The 21,478-nt window shown below is 44.0% G+C and overlaps 1 protein-coding gene across 1 annotated transcript in view; it reads right to left on the minus strand.

Annotated features, from left to right (window-relative positions):
• LOC122802423 (phosphatidylinositol 3,4,5-trisphosphate 3-phosphatase TPTE2-like) overlaps positions 1 to 21,478 on the minus strand; it is a 1,666,738-nt gene that overhangs the window by 1,347,574 nt on the left and 297,686 nt on the right. The window contains exon 4 of the mRNA XM_044072043.1: positions 19,470 to 19,517. Within this exon, the coding sequence (XP_043927978.1) occupies positions 19,470 to 19,517 (48 nt within the window). The remainder of the gene's footprint in view (positions 1 to 19,469; positions 19,518 to 21,478) is intronic.

Genomic DNA, 21,478 nt, shown 5'->3' on the forward strand with positions numbered 1-21,478 from the left:
TTCAATAAGCAACAGAATGCTTCATTAAAAATCCATTGAAACATTTGATTAAATAAATGTAATTCCACCACAAAAACAACAACAAAAAAAATCACCATACAGCCATGGCCAACATACCAACATACACCAGTTTCAGTGGTAAACCCACATTCGTCAGTACATAATACACAGCCAAATCACACACACATATATATATATATATATGTATATATATATATATATATATATATATGTATATATATATATATATATATATATATATATATATATATATATGTATATATATATATATATATATATATATATGGGTCTGTGCGTGTCTATATATATATATATATATATATATATATATATATATATATATATATATATATATATACACACACACACACACACATACACTAGTTAAACATCAACAATCAAACATTTAAAGAGAAACCCATCTAAACTATGTAATATACATTTAATCAAGTAAGAAACAAAGCTCCAAGAAAGTAAATCCAAAATTCCTCCCTGATGGCAAATACCTTTTTGTAAGCCTAATCTGGTCAAAGACAAAGGTTTATTCTTACCAATGCCTATAAAATAAAATTTAGCATTTGGGTACATGGCCTGATGTTTATATAAAGCATCATAAATACAATGGCATCTAACGTCACTAAAATGTTCAAAAAAAAAAAAAAAAAAAAAAAAAGAAGTTACCATAACGTTCCATGTGAGTTGCTCATCTCATCTTCATTCTTACAGATGGGGTTGGAGCCGATGCTCGGCTCCGAGTCAGCCTACTACAAAGCTAGAGGTCTTCAAATATTTCAAGGCCAAGTCCCTATCCCATGATGCACCTAGAGTTACCTCAGATCTTGTTTGCTGCATATAATACCATATCTCATTCTATCACTCCATAAGAGAAACTACAGAAGGATTGAGCAACCAGGAAGAATCCAGCATCAGTCTTCAGAAAGCCCAGGAGGGGTAGGAGGGAGTAAGTAAGAATGAAGGCGGGATGAACAACTCGCATGGAATGTTATGGTAAGTACACAACTTCTTTATGTGAAGTTGTTCTATCTCGCCGTTCATTCTTACAGATCGGTAGTGTCCCAAGCCCCATTAATCTCGGGTGGCTCACGGGAGTATGTTTTTTAGGACAGTGGATCCAAACACGGCCCTGTCAACTTTGCAATGAGTGATAAAAGGTATGAGGTCTTCACTAAGTGGCTGCTGCACAAATGTTATCAACAGGAAGTCTGGCAGAAAAGCCAGAGGATGTAGACACTGCTCTGGTTAAGTGAGGTTTAAATTTGTGTTTTAAGGGCACATTGGCAGCTGAATAAGCAAATGTGATACGATCAGATAACCACAGAGTTGTTTTGGCCATCGAGTCGGGAAAAGAAACAAAAAGCTGTTCAGATTTCCTAAAATCTTTTGTTCTATCCAAGTAGAATCTGAGCAGTCTGTGATCAAGTTTGTGCAGCATATATTCTAAATTATTGGAGTAATTGGGGAAAAAACTGGCAAATCAATAATCTGAGATTAGCTTCAGTGCAAACTTTAGGAAAAAAAAAGGGGTTTGTTCGAAGTGCGACTCTGTCAGCATTAAAAATTAAATAAGGAAGCTCAATGGACAAGGCTTAAAGCTGTGACACACTGCGGGCAGAAGTGTTACCTACTAAGAAGATAGTCTTCCATGATAAAAATTTGAGATCACATGAGGAGGCTGGTTCAAATGGAGGAAGCATAATGTGAGAAAGCATAAAATTTAGATTCCATGGGGTATAGGGGAATTTTACAAGTGGTCTGACATGAAAGGTCCCTTTAAAAAAGGCTTTGATTAGTGTGTGTGACACAATGTTCAATCCTTCAAATCCAAGACGAAAATTAGAAATGGCAGCAAGCTGAACACAAACTGCTGCTGTAGCTCCTTTGTTAAAAGTCATAGTCAAGAACTCTAAAAATGGAGACCATAGGGGCTTGGTAGGGATCAATATTGTTTTGACAGGCCCATATAGACATTTTTTTCCATTTGCTAAGGTATAGCTTCCTCAGGGGATTTATGAGAGGATAAGAGAATTTGCTTCTTCTCATTAGAAAGGTTATGGAACCTGGCTATGATGGGAATTGGAGCAGCCAAGCTGTCAGCTTCAGGGACTGAAGATCCAGAACTGGGTCCAGAATCCAAGGGTCCTCCAAAAGATGAAGTCGAAGGAAGGGGAACCAACTCTGAAGAGGCCAATGAAGGGATATTAGAATGATGATCCTTCGCAGGGCTTTTGCTTTCTGTAGTACCTTGGGTATCAACGGGATTGGTGGGAAAGCATAGAGGAGACCCGGAGGCCAATCGTGAATGAGTGCATCCCTTGGGGCTTCTCCCAAAGCGGGAATCAGGGCAAAGTAGCTTCTGCATTTCGTGTTGATGTGGCTGGCAAAAAGATTGCAGCAAGGATGGCCCCACTTGCGGAATATCCTGTCCGCTATTTCTTTCTTGAGGGACAAAACTCATGAGGCAACAATTGCTCTGTTCAGCTTGTCTGCTATCACATCGGATTTCCCCAGGATGTGCGTTGCTGGGTGGATATAGCCCACTGCCATACTCTCAGGGCCTCGCAACAAAGGGGATATGACCTGGTTCCTCCTTGTTCAAGTACCAGACCACTGACATGTCTGTCTGAAAACCAATCGTACCCAGAAGAACAGAGTCCTGGAAGTACTGCAACACTAAAAGTACTGCTCGCATCTCTAGGACATTGATATGCAGGTGCATCTCCTGATCGGTCCATGTGCCTTGGGCTGTTCTTCCCTGAAAATGCCCCCCCCCCCAACAGGGAAATGTCCATAGTCATTGGCCGCTGGTAGGGGTAGAACAAAGGGACGACCTATCGTGACATGGAGAGGGGTCAACCACCACTGAAGATCCTTTTTGCAAGAGTTCGTGATTATAAGGTGAGACTTGGGGAGCTCTTGCTAAGACCATTGAGTGAACAGCCATTGCAGAATCCGCATGTGCATGTGACCTAGCGGTATGGCCAGAATTGCAGCTGCCATCATGCCTAGTAGTTTTAGAACTTCTGATGCTGGAGCCTTGGTTTTGGATATCAAATTGCGGACCTGCCGACGGAGTAGCAAGACTCTTTCTACTGAAGTCTCAGAGTGGTGGTGGTGGTGTCCAGTTCTGCTCCGATAAAAACGGTATGTTGCGATGGTGACAAGGCAGATTTTTCTGAGTTTATTGCAATGCCCAGCTGGCTGCAGAGTGGTGTCCCTGGCTTGAATGAGTTGATGCCTGGTGGTGGTGGTGAGGAGCCAATCGTCTAGGTACGGAAACACCTGGAATCCTAAATGTCTCAGGTGAGCTGAGACCACTGCCATGCATTTGGTGAACACACTGTGGGCTGTAGTGAGACCAAAGGGCAGGGCTTGAAATTGGTAATGATTGGCTCCCAGCAAGAAGCACAGATGATCGCTGGATGGTCCAACCATTTTTATGTGGTAGTACGCATCTTGGAGATCTATCAAGCACATCCAATTTTTTTTCCCTAAAAAAAAAGGGAAGTATCGACTGAAGCGTGACCATCCGAAACTTTTCTTGAGAAATTTGTTTAGCCTGCTGAGGTCCAATATATATCTCCAGTCCCCTGTCTTTTTTAGAACTAAAAAGAATCTTGAATAAGTTGCGGATCCTGTCTGGCCTGCTGGGACTGGTTGGATAACTTTCTTAGCAACGTTTGGACCTCTACTGTTGCTTGTTCCCTGTAACTGGGTGGAATGTCCAGGATTTTTCTTGTCGGTGGAGGGGGTGTGGCAAAAGGAATGATATATCCTCTGGAAATGATACTTTGTATCCAGATGCCTGGCTCAAAATATCAAGAGACAACTGGGTACAAAGATAAGCGACCGACTGCCTCCAGAGCAGGGCAGTCGGACCCCCTTTCAGGAGTGCTGGTAGGGCTTCTCAAAGAAGTGATCTCTGTTGCCCTGGTTTGCAGACCCAATCTGCCATGAGGGTGGCATCTTCCATTATTGCCCCCTCCTCTGCCCCTGGAGGGGGGTTCACCATGTGGGTCCCGAAAGGCTCCTTGGGCTTTTCGGAACCACATCTTTTCCTCCCCTTTGACCCTTGGGGTAGGGTCCGGTCGGGGTAGAAAAATGGACTCAGATGGCAGACTGTCTTTTCTTTGCATTCATACCTGGTCAAAGTTTCCTTAACTTTGGGCCCAAAAAGGGACGAGCCATCACAAGGGGTATTTACAAAGGATGACTTGAATGGCTCTGCAAAAGAACACAAGCATCCAGGAGTGTCTCCTAAGAGCAATTCCTGTACCTGGTGCCCTGCTCGTTCCATCCGCTGCATATGAAAAGAGGTGCATGGATGAATTATCTATGGAGTTGAGGGTAGCAAGCTGGGAGGCAACTTTATCTGAAGCTCCTGCAGCTACTGTACCCTGAAGAGCATCTCCCAGCTCTTTAAGGAGATCTCTTTGCAGTCTCGTAAAATGGATTAGATAGTTGAGCGAAAGCAATGCAAAAGTCACTGAACTCTAAGTGTGCTTCCCATATCTATCCATGATCCAGGAATCTCTTAGGAGGATGGAAGAGGAAGTTTCTGAAATTTCCTTTTTGGCAGCTGCCACCACCACCATGGCATCAACTGGCACACCCTTCATAAGAAAGAATTTGTCATGGAGAGCAGAGATAAATTTATTAGGCCTCCTAGGGACAGGTTTCATGATGTCTGGAGACTCCCACCCCTTCGTGAGACCAGCTGCATAAGCTCAAAGGGCGGAGACACCCAAGAAGTGGAGGGCTGAGGCCCGAAAGCCTTCAGGAGAACAGACTTGTCTTTAGTAGGGTTAGTGGACTGCCAGTCACCCCTCTGCCTAAGGATTTCTAGTATCTCAGCAAATGAGATATCCTCAGAGGTGGACCGTGGAGACCCTTCTGATTCATCACAGTCTGTATCAGATGTCAGGGACTCCCTATGGGGAGTCTAGATGTTTCCTCTTACAAACTCTCTTCCTGGGAACCTCCTCAGTGGGAGCTTCTGGTGAGGTCTCGGAAGAGCATGGGCCACCCCAATGGGGCTTCGTGAGGCTCTGGGTCTCTACCCCTGGCAAGGATCTGTGAAGCAGAAGCAGACATAGGCGCTTTAGGGAAGGAAGAAGCTAGACCCGAGGTCAAAGATGTCTTGGGAGACATAACTCTCCTCATGGCTTCAAAGGCACCTCTGCTCCGATGAAAAGGGACCGATGGATTAAAGGAAACAGTCTATACCCCTAGCACTAGGACAGTGGGCTCAGAGCCAGAAGGTAGGAGCAGAGCTCATCCAAGCTGAAGCCCCGATAGGTAGAGTTGGAACAGACAAGTCTGTCAGACTATCCTCCCCAGAACAGATCAGAGTGTCGGCTCCTAGACTCCTCGATCAGTGCAGAGGACAGAGTAAATGGAGCCGAAGACACTGGAGCAGGCATCGGCTCCAAAGGCTTCACGGTAAACAAGTCCGACTCCTCCAGCTCCGAAGGATCGGTATGGCTCGGAGGAGGAAGAGCAGAAGCTGGCAAAAGGGTCTACGGCTCTGAAGCCACTTGGGTTGGAGCCGATAAAAATTTTGCAAAGGTTGGTGCCTGTAAAAGCTTCTGCACCACACTATCCACAAACATATCGGAAAGGCTAATTGAAGACTGAGATTAATGGATCGAAGGTGGTACCAACTAACAATGGTGATTTTGGCATTTCGGATACTGGTTCCAAAACCGAGGACTGGCTGTGAAAAGATAAGACAGTCAGCTCAGAGACCTGTGGAGCCGATGTCGAAGACTTTTTCAATTTTTTTGATTCAGTACAAGTCTTGGAAGACTGAGGACTTACTGGATCCATGCTGGTCACTCAAAAACCTCTTGGAAAGAAGGTTTCAGTAAACCCCTGTTAATTCCTCTCTCTCTCCTGGAGAACCCCAGAAGAGAAGGAATGGCATATGGAGTAGGTTTTTTGCAAATGTAACGCTGCTAAACAATACACACAGTTGACATGACCGTCAGTGACAGACATGTTCTGCCCACATTTAGGGCATTTTTAGGGCATTTTTTAAACCTTGACTTAGGGTGTTAAAACACTAATAAACTTTAGTTCTAATAATTTTAAAGCTGTGACAAAAAGGTCACCAAGTATTAACTAGTTCTAAGAAAAAATGTGATGGAAGGTCATTATTTAAACATTTAAACAGTATTTAAACAGTAGAGTTTAACTAGGCCTAAGAAAAAAATAGGCCAAATATTAATCTATGAAAAAAGGCACACCAAGGGAAGGGAAACTACACAAAGCTGCATGAGCTTAACTACAAACTACTTTAAGAAAATATCAATAATACTGAAAAATATAGAATAGTAAGGTTTTTACTGGCCCGAGCTAGCGAGAACCTCCTATCTGCTGCAGTGGCAAACTAGATCTGAGGTAACTGTAGGTGCATCATGGTATAGGGACTTGGTCTCGAGCTTTGTAGTAGGCCGACTCGGAGCAGAGAATCGGCTCCGATCCCATCTGTAAGAATGAACGGCGAGATAGAACAACTTCACATATCTTGTTTTTAACAGCTTAGCTAGTATTATACATATCTGGATGTGACTGGCCATGTATTATGCATTGAAGGAGGAGGAATTTACCACCATAACTGGTACATTTTGGTCATTAATGCATGAGGTTTGTTACTGTGCATCTGTATAGACCTTTAAAGGGCCTGAAGGCATGACAGAGTGGAAGGCCTGGACACCAAGAATAAGCATACACATTTCTTTTATGCTGATGTGATCTGGTGTCTGATCATGAGGCCAAAGACCCTGAACCCTCAGACTACTAGAAGCATCTGCAAACCGCTCCAGAGACCAAGTAGGAGGCTGAAAAGGGATGCCTGGGTTGAGGGAAATGTGCTAATTCCACCACGAAATTAGAGTTTGAGACAAGAGAGTAAGGAAAAGTGCAGTTGTGCATATTTACCATAATGTAGATGTTAGAGAGTGTATTCACTGTTGCAGTCCTAACAAATGGGTTATCCAGCCCCTGGTAGCCCTCGATCGGCCCGAATACCAAAGGTAAGGGGATATGACGTTGGCTGCCGTCAGTTGTATAGGACATCAGTATCCTTGATACAAAAGGAGGCAGCCAACGTCACTTACGCAATCTTTCTTGCCACAAGTGTCAGAAGCCCCCAAGAAAACAAGGCACAGATAAAAAAATAAATTATCCTTGGTAAAATAAACCAAATAAAGCCTGCATCTTAGGAAAGGAGAACAGGAGAATACCAAAACAATGGGAAGGAGGGAGAGAAACCAAGACTGCAATAGTGAATACACTCGAACATCTACATTTATAGTAAGTGTGCACAACTGTACTATGTTCATAGTGTTTCACTCTTGCAGTCCTAACAAATGGGTTGATTACCAAAGCCCAGAGAAGAGGGAGGAGAGTACCAACCCCATCAAGGATTGGAGAGAATGCCCTGCAGAACAGCAGTGGCAAACCCCGCCCTGGATGAAGAAAACAAAGGCAAATTATAATGCTTTGTAAAAAAGTGTGTACAGAAGACCATTTGGCAGCCTCCAAAATGTCTTTAGTAGGGACACCCCTTAAAAAAGCTGGAGAAGTGGAGGCTGCTCTTGTGGAGTGGGTCCTCACTCCTTGAGGAGGAACCTTGCCATGAAAGGAACAAAGTAATACAGTGTGCAATCCATTTGCAAATGGTTGGCTTAGAAACAGCTTTGCCCTTAGCTCCAGGAGCAAAGCTGACCAATATCTGAGCTGATTTCCTTAGTCCTGTCCAGGTAGAAAGTACAGTTGTGTACACTTACCATAAATGTAGATGTTAGAGTGTCTTCACTGTTGCAGTCATGACTGCAGGGTTCTCCCCTGCCGGTAGGCAGTCCTCGGTCGGCCAGAATCCCAAAGTCTGGGTCCGGCGTCGGCTGTTCAGCCATGCTCCCTGACGTCAGAGCGCCAGGAGTACAAAGCTGACAGCAGACGCCATTTTCTCCAGTTTTTCTTGCCCCAGATGTCAGGAGTCCCAAAATGAATAAGGTCCCATACCCTTTGCAAATACACCTCAGAAGAATGGTGAAAAAAAAAACCCACACAAAAGTAAAAATAAGAGGGGACAGGAGGGAGGGAAACCCAGACTGCAACAGTGAAGACACTTGAACATCTACATTTATGGTAAGTGTACACAACTGTACTATGTTCATCATGTTTCACTGTTGCAGTCATGACTGTAGGGTAGAATCCCAAAGCAGAATGAAAGGGAGGCGGTCATAAAGAAGGGGCGGCTAAAAGGCCCTGCAAGACTGCAGAAGCAAAGCCTGTCCTAGACTTAGAGTAGAGAGGTAGATTGTAGTGCTTTGAAAAAGTATGCACTGAACTCCAAGTTGCAGCTTCCAAAATGTCTTTGGTAGGAACTCCCCTGAGGAAATGCAACGGAAGTAGCAGCAGCTCTGGTGGAATGAGTCCTTATACTCCCTGGGATTTGCTTTCCATGGTGTGTATAGCAAAATCTGATTCCATGAGCAATCCATTTAGAAATGGTCTGTTTTGAAATGGCTTTACCTTGGGAGCTTGAAGCATAAGAAACAAACAATTGCTCCGATTTCCTGATGTCCTTGGTTCTATCCAGGTAAAAACGTAGTTGTCTGTGTACATCCAAGGAATGTAAGATCCTTTCCCCTTTATTTTGAGGAGTGGGGAAAAAAGTTGGCAAGTGAATAGTTTGATTTAAAGCCACTTTGGAAATCACCTTAGGCATGAAAGTAGGATTAGTCCTTAAAGACACCCTGTCTTGATGAAAAATAATATAAGGTTCCACAGCCATAAGAGCTTGCAACTCTGAAACTCTCCTGGCAGAGGTCAGAGCTAACAGGATGGCTGTTTTCCAAGATAAAAACTTGATGCCAAAAAGTGGCAGCAGGCTCAAAAGGAGGTAAGGTGAGCTTTTCCAAAACATAGTTGAGATCCCAAGCAGGAATGGGAGGAGATCTAGGGGGCCTTAAGTTCTTAGCTCCTCCGAGAAACTGTCTCATGAGCTGGTGTGAAAAGATTGGAGGGTCTGTATTATAATGAGCAGAAATAGCAGAGGCATGTATCTTAATGGAAGAGAAAGAGAGACCCTTATGTAAGAGGTCTGTCAGGTAAAGTAAAATCAAAGGAATGTTAGGAAGAAGAGGATCAGAATCCTGAGCCTGCATCCAGGAACAAAATCTTTTCCATTTTCCTGCATAAGATTTTCTAGTGTTAGGACATCTGGCTTCTAAAATGACATCCATAACCTGCTTGGGTAGGAGAGAATGAACCAAAGACCCTGGATTAACCAGGCTGCCAGGCTGAGTGTTCTGACATGGGAGTGTAGAATCTGACCCTGGTGTTGGGACAGAAGGTTCGGAGTCTGTGGTAAAATCTAAGGGGGCACCAGACAAAGGTTTGTTAGAGTTGGGTACCAAAACTGTCGAGGCCAATTTGGGGCCAGCAAGATTATCATCTTGGGCTTGTCTTGCTTGATCTTTAATAATACCCATGGAAGAAGAGGAAGAGGCGGAAAGGCATATCCCAAGAGGTTTCTCCAACTGAATGATAGTGTATCCACTTTCCAAGCTTGTTCGTGGAAAGTCCTGGTGCAAAAAATCTGTAGTTGATGATTGAGGTGGGATGCAAAGAGGTCTAATGTGAGGACATCCCCAGACTGCTGTTATCATCTTGAATACTTCGGTGTCCAGCATTCACTCGTGTGGGTCCGAAAGGTTTCTGCTCAGACTGTCTGCCAGGAAGTTTTGCTTCCCTGGTAGAAGCTGAGCTTGAAGGTCCAGATTGCAAGCTAGAGCTGTGTTCCACAGATCCATGGCTAGTCTGCAAAGGGGGTAGGAATAAGATCCCCCTTGCTTGTTTATGTACCACATAACTGTGGTGTTGTCTGTCTGTATCAGTAGTTGTCCTGGTTGTAGAAGATTCCTGAAGGCCAATAGGGCTTTTTGAACGGCTAACATTTCCTTTAAATTGATATGCAGGTGCTTCTGATCCTTTGTCCAAAGACCTTGCAGACAGTTGCCCTAAAAATGGGCTCTGCAGGCATAATCTGAGGCATCCGTTGTTAGTATCAGAGTGGCAGGCAGAAGGGTTTTCCTTTGTTTAGAGTACATGCCTTGGACCACCAAAGGAATTCCTTTTGAAGACAAGGCAGGATGGAGATCAGTATGTCTAAACTGTGGCAATGCTGAGACCATACACTTTTTAGGTACCACTGTACTTTCCTCATATGTAGTCTTGCATATGGTACGAGAAGGATGCAGGAGGCCATGTATACCAAAGCCTGCAGGAATCTCCTTGCAGAGAGCTGAGTTGAAGTTGCCAAGGTTTTGAAAGTTGAAGCCAGCTGTAACTTTTTCGTATGTCAGAAATGCCATCTGGGTTGTTGTGTTTAGGGAAGCGCCCAGAAAAGTTATCTGTTGTGAGGGAGTCAAATTTGACTTTATGTTTACAGTGAATCCCAGGAACTTGAGAAGATTCTGAACAAACTGTAGATGCTGGAGTAAGACATCCTTGCTGTCTCTGCCTGAAGACAGTTGTCCAGATAAGGGTAAATTTGAATTCCCTTGAGTCTGCAATAAGCTACTACTGGAGCCAGGCATTTGGTGAAGACCCTGGGCGCAGTAGACAATCCAAATGGCAGCGCAGAGAATTGAAAGTGCCTCGATCCAGCCTTGAACCGGAGGTATTTTCTGCGGTCCTGCCTGATGGGAATGCGTAAATATGCCTCCTTTAAATCTAAAGTTACCATCCATGCATTTTTGGTCAGCATTGGAAGTAGCTGCTGTAGAGTAAGCATCTTGAATTTTGGAATCTCCAGAAAAGTGTTCAAAGACTGACAGATCCAGAATAGGTCTCCATGAATTTTGCTTCCTGGGGACTAGAAAGAGCCTAGAGTAAAAACCTTGTGCCATCTCTGAAAGTGGAACTAGTTCTATGGCTTTCATAGCCAAGAGAGCTTCCACCTGGTTTAAGGCCTCTGTCCACTGATGTTTTGGAAGATCTGGCCATCCGCTTGGCCTTGGTAGGGTATGAAAATGGAATTTGTAACCTCTTGAAACCACATCCAGAACGCACTTGTCTTGGGTTATACGAGTCCAATTTTAGTGAAAAAAGAGAAAGTTTTCCTCTGAGAGGGGCTTCCCGGCAAGAAGTTCCTGCAGCCCAACTGAGGGAGTCATTGAGTCTGTTTCCTATGAGCTTGCGACCTGTCCTCTCCTCCCCTAGGGGTGGAAGCAGTCCATTATCTCGGTCTATAAGAGGCTTGTGTTTGAGGCCTTCCTCGGGAGCGTCTGTATCTACCCCTCTGAGGCCTGTCTGAATTGAGAAAGGACCAATTTTTAGTGGGCCAATTCCTACCAAATCTGGGTGGCTGTACTTGTAAGAAATCTTTAACTGTTTGCATGGATTTTGCCTTGTCCTCCATCTTTTTAATCACCTCTTCAGCTTTAGATCCAAACAAAACATTATGCTGAACAGGAGCATCCAATAATTTAGCTTTTACTTGATCTGGCAATTTTTGTTCCTTTAACCATGCATGCCTTCTAATTACTGTGCCAGAGGCAGCAGCCCTACAAGAAGCCTCCAAGGCATCAAATCCACAGTGTAAACCATGCTTCCCAACTTGTTCAGTGGCATGCATTAAGTCATGTAATTCCTTATCTGCACAGGTGGAAATGAAAGTTAGCTTTTGTTTTAAAACAGACAGGAGAAATTGCTGGTATTTCAGCATATGAAACTGACAATTTAAAGCCCTTATAGATAAAGTAGCAGAAGTGTACACTTTTTTGCCCCATCTTTCTAAAGATCTGGAATCCTTCTCAGTGGAATGGGGTTTTTAGCAGAAGCGGCCTTAACTCCCTTAGGACCCTGAGAAATGGTTTCAGGGTCAGCAGTTGGGTTCTTGTATAAAAACTGGTGGGAATCAGGAACCCTGTAATATCTGTCAGGCTTAACAGGAGCTGGAGGAAGAGAGTCGGGGGTTAAGTTAGCCTCCGAAAAAGCATCATCCACAATATCCAAAATAGGAAGAATAGCCAGGGGTCTATGTTGGGGAAGAAGAAGAAAATCCCTTAATCTTTTCTTAGATTCTGAATACTCCTGTCCTTCCCAGTGGAAATGTTCCCTCATTTCATGCAAAGTTTCCCCAAAAGAGAAGTCCTCAGGGGGAGAAGCTGAAGGAATGGATTCCTCAGCATCAGAATCCTCATAAGGAGGGAAAGAATAATCCTGGTCAAAAGAAGAAACTGAACAGAAACCTGATTAGAGGAGTCATAATAAACTTCCTGCCTTGGCCTTTTATCTGGAGGGGGATGTGAACCCCTAATCATAGCAAGTAAGTCCTCCGCCATCTTAAGTAACTGTTTCTGTGACTTGGGAGCCGGATCAGAAGAGGCCTGTGTTGCAATCTTTGATTTGGAAGGAGTCTTTGCCTTTGTCTTTGCCTTTATTAGAAGCTGAGTAGGCCTGAAAACCCCTTCTGAAGCCGGTACCTATACAGCGGCTCCGGACCCATCCAAAGGAGCATTGTCCGAAGGTCCTGCAACAGAAATATTCAAAGGCCTAGTTGGCTCCTCGTGGGAGTCAGTTTCGGCCATCAGTTCCGAAATGGCCGATGACAGGGGCTGCAAAAGCGCCTCACTGACGACGGCCGAACCTGAAGCTGGCTCTGCTTGAATGATATAGTCTGATTTGGACATCGGAGACCTGTCTTAGTCCTTGCGTCGCTTGTGAACTCCGGTAACCAGAACCGTATCAGATAACATTTTGTAATTAAAACGCCTACTGAAGTAATGAAATGCAAAATCGCACCTTCGTTTAATAGTACGTTGATTGAATCTAGCACAAAACCGACAACTAGCTAAGTCATGGTCAGGGCCTAAGCAAGGAATACAGTAAGAATGAAAATCCTTGAGGTATTTGCTTCCCACATGAAAAATACAATTATTAACTTTTTCTGACATCGGACTGGAGCAAGAAAAAAGTTTCCCCAACGAGGTACTTAGCTTTGAGTAGGAGAAGAAAGTCTTCGGACTGAAGATTGTTCAGAAAAAATTGTCAGGAGTCAGCCGACTGGCACTTGTGAACTGCTATCACCGCACGGCAAGAAAGACTGGAGAAAATGGCGTCGGCTGTCAGCTTTGTACTCCTGGCGCTCTGATGTCAGGGAGCATGGCTGAACAGCCGACTCCAGACCCAGACTTTGGGATTCTGGCTGACTGAGGACTGCCTGCCAGCAGGGGAGAACCCTGCAGTCATGACTGCAACAGTGAAACACGATGAACATCCTGAGCTGTGTATATCAAGAGACTGCAAGATCCTTTCACCTCTATTTTGAGGATGAGGAAACAATGTAGGAAGGTGTATGGACTGATTAAGAGTCAGGCTAGAAACCACCTTCGGCATAAGAGTGATTGGTCCTCAGGGAGACATGATCTGCATGGAAGATGAGAAAAGGCTCCACAGCCATCAAAGCCTGCAGTTCTGAAACTCTCCTTGCTGAAGATACAACCAAGAGGAATGCAGTTTTCCAAGATAAACTTTAAAATTTGCAGTGGCAGCTTGCTCAAAAGGAGGGAGAGTGAGTTTCTCCAACACAAAATTAAGGTCCCCGGCCGGAGTAGGTGCCCTTCTGGGAGGTTTTAAGTTGCTAGCACCTCTGAGAAACATTTTCAGAGGATGAGAGAAAATGGGCTGTTCAAAAGAACATTAAGCAGAAATAGCTGAAGCATGGGTCTTGATGGAGGAAAAAAAAAGTTCACCTTGAAGCAATTCAGCCAAGTATTCCAGGATCAGAGGAAGAGTAGGCAGAGAAGAACCCTTTAGCCTGCATCCAATGAGAGAATCTTTCGCATTTGCCAGTGTAGGACTTCCTAGTGCTAGGCCTCCTGGCCTCACGAAATACATCAACCACCTGCTAGGAAAGGGTAGTAGTAATAGATTGATTCATACAAGCCACGCTGCCAAATGGAGAGTCTGAAGATGAGGTTACAGAATTTTTCCCCCTTCCTGAACCAAAAGATCTGGTGTCAGAGGAAGATGCACAGAGGAAATTGGGAGAGACTGCAAAGCAGAGGATACCAATGCTGCCTGGGCCAGTCTGGAGCGATAAAAATGGTCCTTGGACCTTCGTCCCTGTTCTTCAACAATACTCTGGAAAGAGGAAGAGGAGGGAAGGCATAAATTGAAAGTAGCGTCCAAGGTAAAGACAGAGCATCCACTTTCCAGGCCTTGCTGTGATGCTGTCTGGTGAAAAAAGTGGCAGAAGATGGTTGGTTGGGGAGGAGAAAAGATCCACCTGCGGGGTGCCCCAACTCTGAATGATGCGGTAAAAGCCTGTTCTGTTCAGCTGCCACTCCTGAGGATCCAGGGTTAGTCTGCTCAACTGGTCTGCCAAAACAGTCTCTCCCTGGAAGAAACTGAGCTAGAAGATATCCGAAGTCTGAAGTCCAGCGGACGTCATACCGATGAACTTAGGCCAAACTCCAAAGTGCTTAGCTAAAAGCTTAATCCAACAACAAATAGTATGTGGAATAAAGGAAGCACAGAGATCACAGTTAGGAATGTCATGGTCAAGGCCTAAACAAATAATGCAGTAAGAATGAAAATCTCTATGGGGAATCTGCTTTCCACAGGTAAGACAATTATTAACTTTTTGTAACATTTATTAAGGCAAGAAAAAGAGGATCCCCAACAGGGTATTTAGCTGTAGATGACCAACTTTCGTAGTTGGAAATCAAACCGGAAAACAGCCGACCAGCACTCATGCAAAAAAGATTCTGCTTCGGGCTCCGAGGCAAAGAAGACTGAGGAATGGACATTGGCTGCCTCCTTTTGTATCAAGGATACTGACGTCTTGTACAACCCGATGGCAGCTGATGACATATCCCCTTACCTTTGGTATTCAGGGCGATCGAGGGCTACTGGAGGCCGGATAACCCATTTGTCAGGAGTGAAACATGATGAACATCTGGAGACTCCAAAAGGTGGCAATCCTGAAGCCACACCAACTGCAGGTACGACTAGAACTTCCTCACATGAAGCTAGGCAAAAGGGAGCATGGGAATGGTTGAAGCCATGAACCCCAGATCCCTTAAAAATTCCCTGGCAGGAATGAGAGACAGAGGATGTAAAGACTGGAAGTAAGTCATTAGAGACAGAACCTTGGGAGCAGGCAGAAAAAAAACAGCACTGGAACAGTTTGAATACTGCAACTCAGAAAATGTAATCCTGAGAGGTGTGACAGGACCAACTTCTGGAGATTGATGGTGAAATCCAGACTGTGCAGGAAGTGCAGATCCCACAGGAGTCTGGAAGGAATAGGCTGAAGAAGCAGGTCGTCCAGTTATGGAAATATTTGTACACTTTGAAGCCGGCAGAAAGCTAGGGCTGGAGCCAGGCACTTTGGGAATACCCTTGGGGCTGTAGAAAGGCCAAAGGGTAAAATAGAGAACAGAAGGAAAGAATAAGAAACCGAGAAATGTAAAACCTTCCTGAATATAGACTGAATGGGAGTATGAAGATAGGCATCCTTCACATCTAGACAAACCAAAAGGGCTGAGGAAGCAAGAAGGGGAAACAGTGTCTGGACGGATAGCATCCTGAAGGAGGGTACTCTGAGTAATGTATTTAGAAAGGAAAAACTTAGAACAGACCTCCAAGGACATCTCTTTCCTGGGAGACCAGAAACATCCTGGAATAAAACCCTGTACACACTAGGACCCCTGGGATGGGGTGAATGGTGCTTTGGATCCAGTAAACCCTGAAGCATCCCAGTAGAGAGAGGAATTTGGTCTGAATGCGGTTGAGGTATGCCCAAAAAGGGGGGAGGGGGTCTCCACTATGCAAAATAGCCTTGATGGAAGATTACTATAGACTCTTGGGTTCTATCAACCTGTTACCAGAGAATGACAGAGAAGGTCTGAGAAATAAGGAAAACTGACCGATGAGAAAGGAAAGCAGAAAGTCAGATGGAGGCAGGCTTGTCCTGAAAAGTAAGCTTTTGGGATCTTGGCATCTTAGAGGTTGTCATCGAACAAAAGCACATTTAGCAGGATAATTTCTCTGAAACTTAGGAATGGGGAAGACAAACCTGCTCAAGATCCTTAGTGACCTAGTCTTGCTCTTCTAGGGTCTTAAATAAATGAGCAACTGCAGTACCAAAGAAATTTTGATTATCTAAAGGAGCATCAAGAAGCTTAGCCTTAACATCATTAGAAGAAGCCTGAAGATGAAGTAATAGTGCATCATGACAGAACATGAAGCAGCAGTATCATAGCTACACTTGGAGTGACAAACCACCTGAGAAGTGAAGCCCACCACAGAAAGAGCAGTGGATATGGCCTCAGAATCAGGCAGATCAGACAGAACCCCCACCCAATCCAATACAAAATGGATAAAATATACCTGGTCACGAGAGAGTGAGAATTTATGGCACAAAATGGCAGTGTCTCTGAAGTATACAGAGTCTTTCCCAGCCTTTCCATAGCACAACTGTTCTTGTCAGAGGGAAGAAGGTTGAAAAGAAGGCAAAAGCCTGGAAGGTTTATCAGCAGAGACAGACTACAGCTGGGTCAGAAAGACACTTGTAAAGAAACTTGAAATCCTCAGGCACTTTATAAAAATGGTCAAGTTTCTTAGGAGCAGAAGGTTGAAAATCAGTAACCAAGGAGGCATCTAAAAAAGATCAAGCATTGCAGCCAGGATGGGGGAACAGCCAAAGACTTGGGGGAGTCCATCTGAAGCAACTCTTACCTTTTCTGGATGTCAGAGACCAGGGAGCAGTCCCACTTAAAATGCTCCATCATGCAAACCACTGCATCCCCAAAGTACAATTCCTCTAAAGGAGAGAGTCAGGACTTAAGGACTCCTCCTCCTCCAGAGTAACAATCCAAAAATGATGACATTTGGGAGAAGTAATCTAAGGGATCATCACCACCATCAACAACAAGAGTCCAATTCCTCAGCAGATGAGTCAGGCTCCCTAGGTGACTCCTAAGGTGTAGAAGACCAAGGAGAACCAGGAACAGAAACCCCCTGCACTTGTTTCAAAGACATCACAGCATTAAACAAGGCCCAAGTAAAAATCCTGCTACTCCTTTTGAGGTCCCTGGTAGTGGGGAAATGTGTTTAGTTTTCTGTCTTTTCTTAAGGAGCTTTAACCAACCTCAGCAGCTCTGAATGCTGCCTAGACAGAGTACCAGGAACCTCCTCCCTAAGATTTGGGAAATCCCACTAGGTCCCTCAAGATAGAATGTGGTTGAAAAGCTTTACAATTCTGAACACTCAACTCAAAATAAGTAAAATGCCACTAAAAAGACTGAGTCATTGTTACTCGTGCAATTTGTGATACAGCAGTAAAAAAATGGAAACGTGTAGCTGACAGGTGGCTGAGTACATGGGACAGGGTGGGGAAAAACATCTCAATTAATGTCCGCCCGCAAAAAAAAAAAAAAAAAATCAATCTCAGAAAAATGTTACACCCTCTCTCCCCCACCAAAGGACCGATCACAATACCAGCAGTTCACCAGGCACCCAGTATTACTGCTGCACAGGTTAAAACAGCAATGCCCAATGCCAAGAATACAGATTCTATGGGACCTGACAATATCCCTGGCTGTGTTCTACATGAACTACAGAGTGAACTGGCAACCTTACCTGTGTGCCCTGTTCAATCACCGCCTCACCTCAGGCTTTGTCCCTACCAAATGGCGCAGGAGCGACTAGAGACCCTGGGAACTATCGCCCCATTAGCCTGACAAGTCTGATATGCAAAGCTATGGAACGCATCATCATGGACCTAAAACAAAGATACAGAGAACCTCCAAACTCTGGATCCCACAGAGTTCGGTTTTGTGAAGGGTAGATCATGCCTGCTCAACCTGGTCGACTTCTTTGAGTCAGCCACCAGAGCTGTGGATGAAGACAAGGTGCTTCATACAGCCTACCTTGATCTGGCCAAGGCCTTTGATACCATTCCCCACTCAGGAATCATAGAAAAACTCACTAAGCTAGGCATCAACCCCTATATCACTAGGTGATTTGCAAACTGGCTCACAGATAGAGCCCAGTGTGAAAGTAGCAGACTCCAAGTCAGACTGCCAACCAGTCACGAGTGCAGTCCCACAGGGTTCATTCCAGGGTCCTCTCCTGTTTGGTATCTACTTCTCTGAAGTTCAGGCCAACACAAAGGGACGCTGGCTGATGAATTTCGCACACTATTTTAAGTTGGGAGCCATAATTAACTCCCCAAGTGATGCTGGCATCCTACAGAAAGGACTCACTGAGACCAGTGACTGGTGTCAGAACTATGGCCTTAAGCTCAGTGCCAAAAAATGTGTCATCCTCTTTGGGGAAAACCCAGTTCCCATGAATTACCACATCGATGGTAGTCCACTGAACACAGAAGGCGTCATAAGAGATTTGGGAACACAGGTTGACCGCAACCTCTCTTTTGACCATCACATTGCCACTGTGGTCAGAAAGTCCTTATATTGGCACATATCATTACTAAGGATTTTGCATTCAGGAAGAAAGCGGTCATTGTAACCCTCTACTCTTCCCTCATTAGGCCAGAGTACAATGCCCAATTTGGCATGTACCTCACTAGCCACGTACAACAATGGGAGAGGCCGCAAAAAAACCTCACAAAGAGGATCTTAGGCCTTAAACAATTGTCCTATATGGACAGACTCAAAAAAACTCCAAACTATTCTCTCTCTCACATCGCCTACTTGGAGGCAATCTCTGCTTGACTTACAAAGCCATGTCTGACCTAATGCTATATCTAAAGAAATCCCAATCCCTCTGCACTACACGCTCTGGAGAACTCAACCTCATTACCACAATCAACAGAACAAGCTGGAGGGATGGGTTCATAAACCAGAGACTGCCCATGCTATGGAATACACTTACCATACATGTTCAAGCAGAGAGCCTCACTGGCCCTCTTCAAGAGAAATCTTGATGAGTGGATGGGAAATAAAAATTCACCCTGGGGATCACTCCAGTGGCTCTACTTGACAGAGGCACTGGGAACTAAGGTCGTGTGGCAAGATGCCAGGGTAATCCTATGGGCTAGGCTTGTAAAGGCTCCAGGCCCATTAGCCTAGTACACACCTATGAACCTATAAGATGGAAGAACGTACATTAAAGCAATCAATGTAACATTTTTACTGATTTTTTCTTGGATAGATTACTGCTGTAACAATTTATCTATATCTGATGCACTTTTTAACTTTTAGGATCTTTAGAACAAGTCTAGCAATGACCATTAAATTAACAGGTAAATCACAATGACTTATGTGCCCAAAAATCAGAGATAATCAAAGTAGGTTCAAAAACAGAAAATGCTGTCATGTGCCTATTAGATTTTTGTTAGCTTTGTTAATTATATGCTATTTACTAAAACAAAAATGGCATACCGAAATCCAAATGACATCACAAAAGGTGTAATCATTCTTCTCATATCACTGTAAAAAAAAAATGAAATGATAAAATCAGTATGCAACTGAAATCATTGTAGTGCATGCAATATTCAGGATGCACATGATTATCTGTAAAAACAACTCAATAGATATTTACCTTTAACACTTCTAAAAAATGGGGGTGGGTTTTACGTAGTTCCTGAATATCACTAACACAATTAAAACAAGCTTCTCCAGCATATGTAAACACCATTTTGATACAATGACAATCTCAAATCTATTAGGACAGATAAAAGGATCCCAGTCATACTAACTCAAGACAGGTAAGTATTGTGCATTTTTATAACAATATACTACATACAAAATTAGTCAGAGATAAGTAGCTCAACATTTCTTATTCCTAACAAAAGTTGCAATGAGAAGTATAAACCAACAATCATTCAAAGTAGCACAAAAATATTCAGACTTCTTCCAGAGAATCTCAAGTTAAGTATATGAAGCGAAATGCTAACTCATGACACCAGCTGTTTTAGAGAGACAAAAATTTACATTTAATAACATCATACTGTGAGAGTTACAGGTTCTTATTTAAGAGAAAGCAAAGATGTAAGTACTTTCAGTAGGCTATGCAAAAAGTACAGTTTTGTACCTACCATAAATGTAGATGTTAGTGTTCACACTGCTGCGGTCATTACACTTATCCTGCAGTCAGGCGGTCCCTGCAGTCGGCCTGAGTTCCAAAGTCTTGGTCCGGCGTCGGTTGCTGTCGTTTCTTCCCTGACGTCAGTGCGCCAAGGGTATACAAGATGCATCCAACGCCATTTTCTTCAGTTTTTCTTGCCCCAGATGTCAGGTGCCCCCAAGTAGGTAGGCAATACATATTGCTCATCAAAAATATACAATAAAAACAATACCTTCAGTTACCAGCAAATACACCTCAAAGGTTGTATAAGACAGAAAGGTATAGACAAGTTCAGCTAGTTCAGAGGGGATGGAGGGAGGGTAACCTGGACTGCAGCAGTGTGAACACTAACATCTACATTTATAGTAGGTACAAAACTGTACTATGTTCATCATGTTACACTGCTGCAGTCATTACACTTTGGTAGAATCCCAAAGCTGAGGTTGGGTGGCTGGTCTATACAGAGTTAGGATTGGCCATGAGGCCCTGCAGAACTGCAGTGGCAAATCCTGCTCTGGATTTAGACTAAAGAGGCAGATGGTAATGCTTGGTAAAGGTGTGCACTGAACTCCAAGTTGCAGCCTCCAAAATTTCCTTGGTAGGTACTCCTCTGAGAAAGGCTGTTGAAGTGGCTGTTGCCCTGGTGGAATGTGGCCTAATGTTATTTGGGACAGATTTTCCATGCTGTGTGTAGCAGTGCCGAAAACAGTGTCTTATCCATTTGGATATAGTCTGCTTTGAGCTAGCCTTTCCCTGTGATCCTGCAGCATATGCTACAAACAGTTGCTCAGTTTTCCTGAAAGCCTTTGTTTTGTCCAAGTAGAAGTGTAGCTGCCTGTGTATGTCCAAAGAATGCAGAAGTTTCTCCCCTTTATTCTGGGGGTTTGGATAAAAAGTTGGCAAATGGATGGTTTGGTTAAGAGCCACACTAGATACCACCTTTGGCATAAAGGTAGGGTTTGTCCTTAAAGATACCCTGTCCTGATGAAAAATTATAAAAGGTTCCACTGCCATTAATGTCTGTAGCTCTGAGATGCTTCGTGCTGATGTTTACTGCCAGGAGCAGAGCTGTTTTCCATGATAAAAATTTAGATCGGCTGTATTGGCTGGCTCAGAAGGTGGTAGGGTCAGTTTTTCCAAAACAAAATTGAAGTCCCAAGTTGGTGCTCTCCGGGGCAGTCTTATGTTTTTAGCCGCTCTGAGGTACTGCTTTAGCAAGGGATGAGAGAATAAAGGAGGATCTGTGTTGTAATGTGCTGAAATGGCAGAGGCGTGGATCTTAATTGATGAGGATAGGCCTCTGTCCAGCATCTCAGTTAAGTAT

The sequence above is a fragment of the Protopterus annectens genome, chromosome 5.part0 (genome assembly GCF_019279795.1).
Source record: "Protopterus annectens isolate FY-2018-M chromosome 5.part0, PAN1.0, whole genome shotgun sequence".
In the NCBI taxonomy this organism is placed as follows: domain Eukaryota; kingdom Metazoa; phylum Chordata; order Ceratodontiformes; family Protopteridae; genus Protopterus; species Protopterus annectens.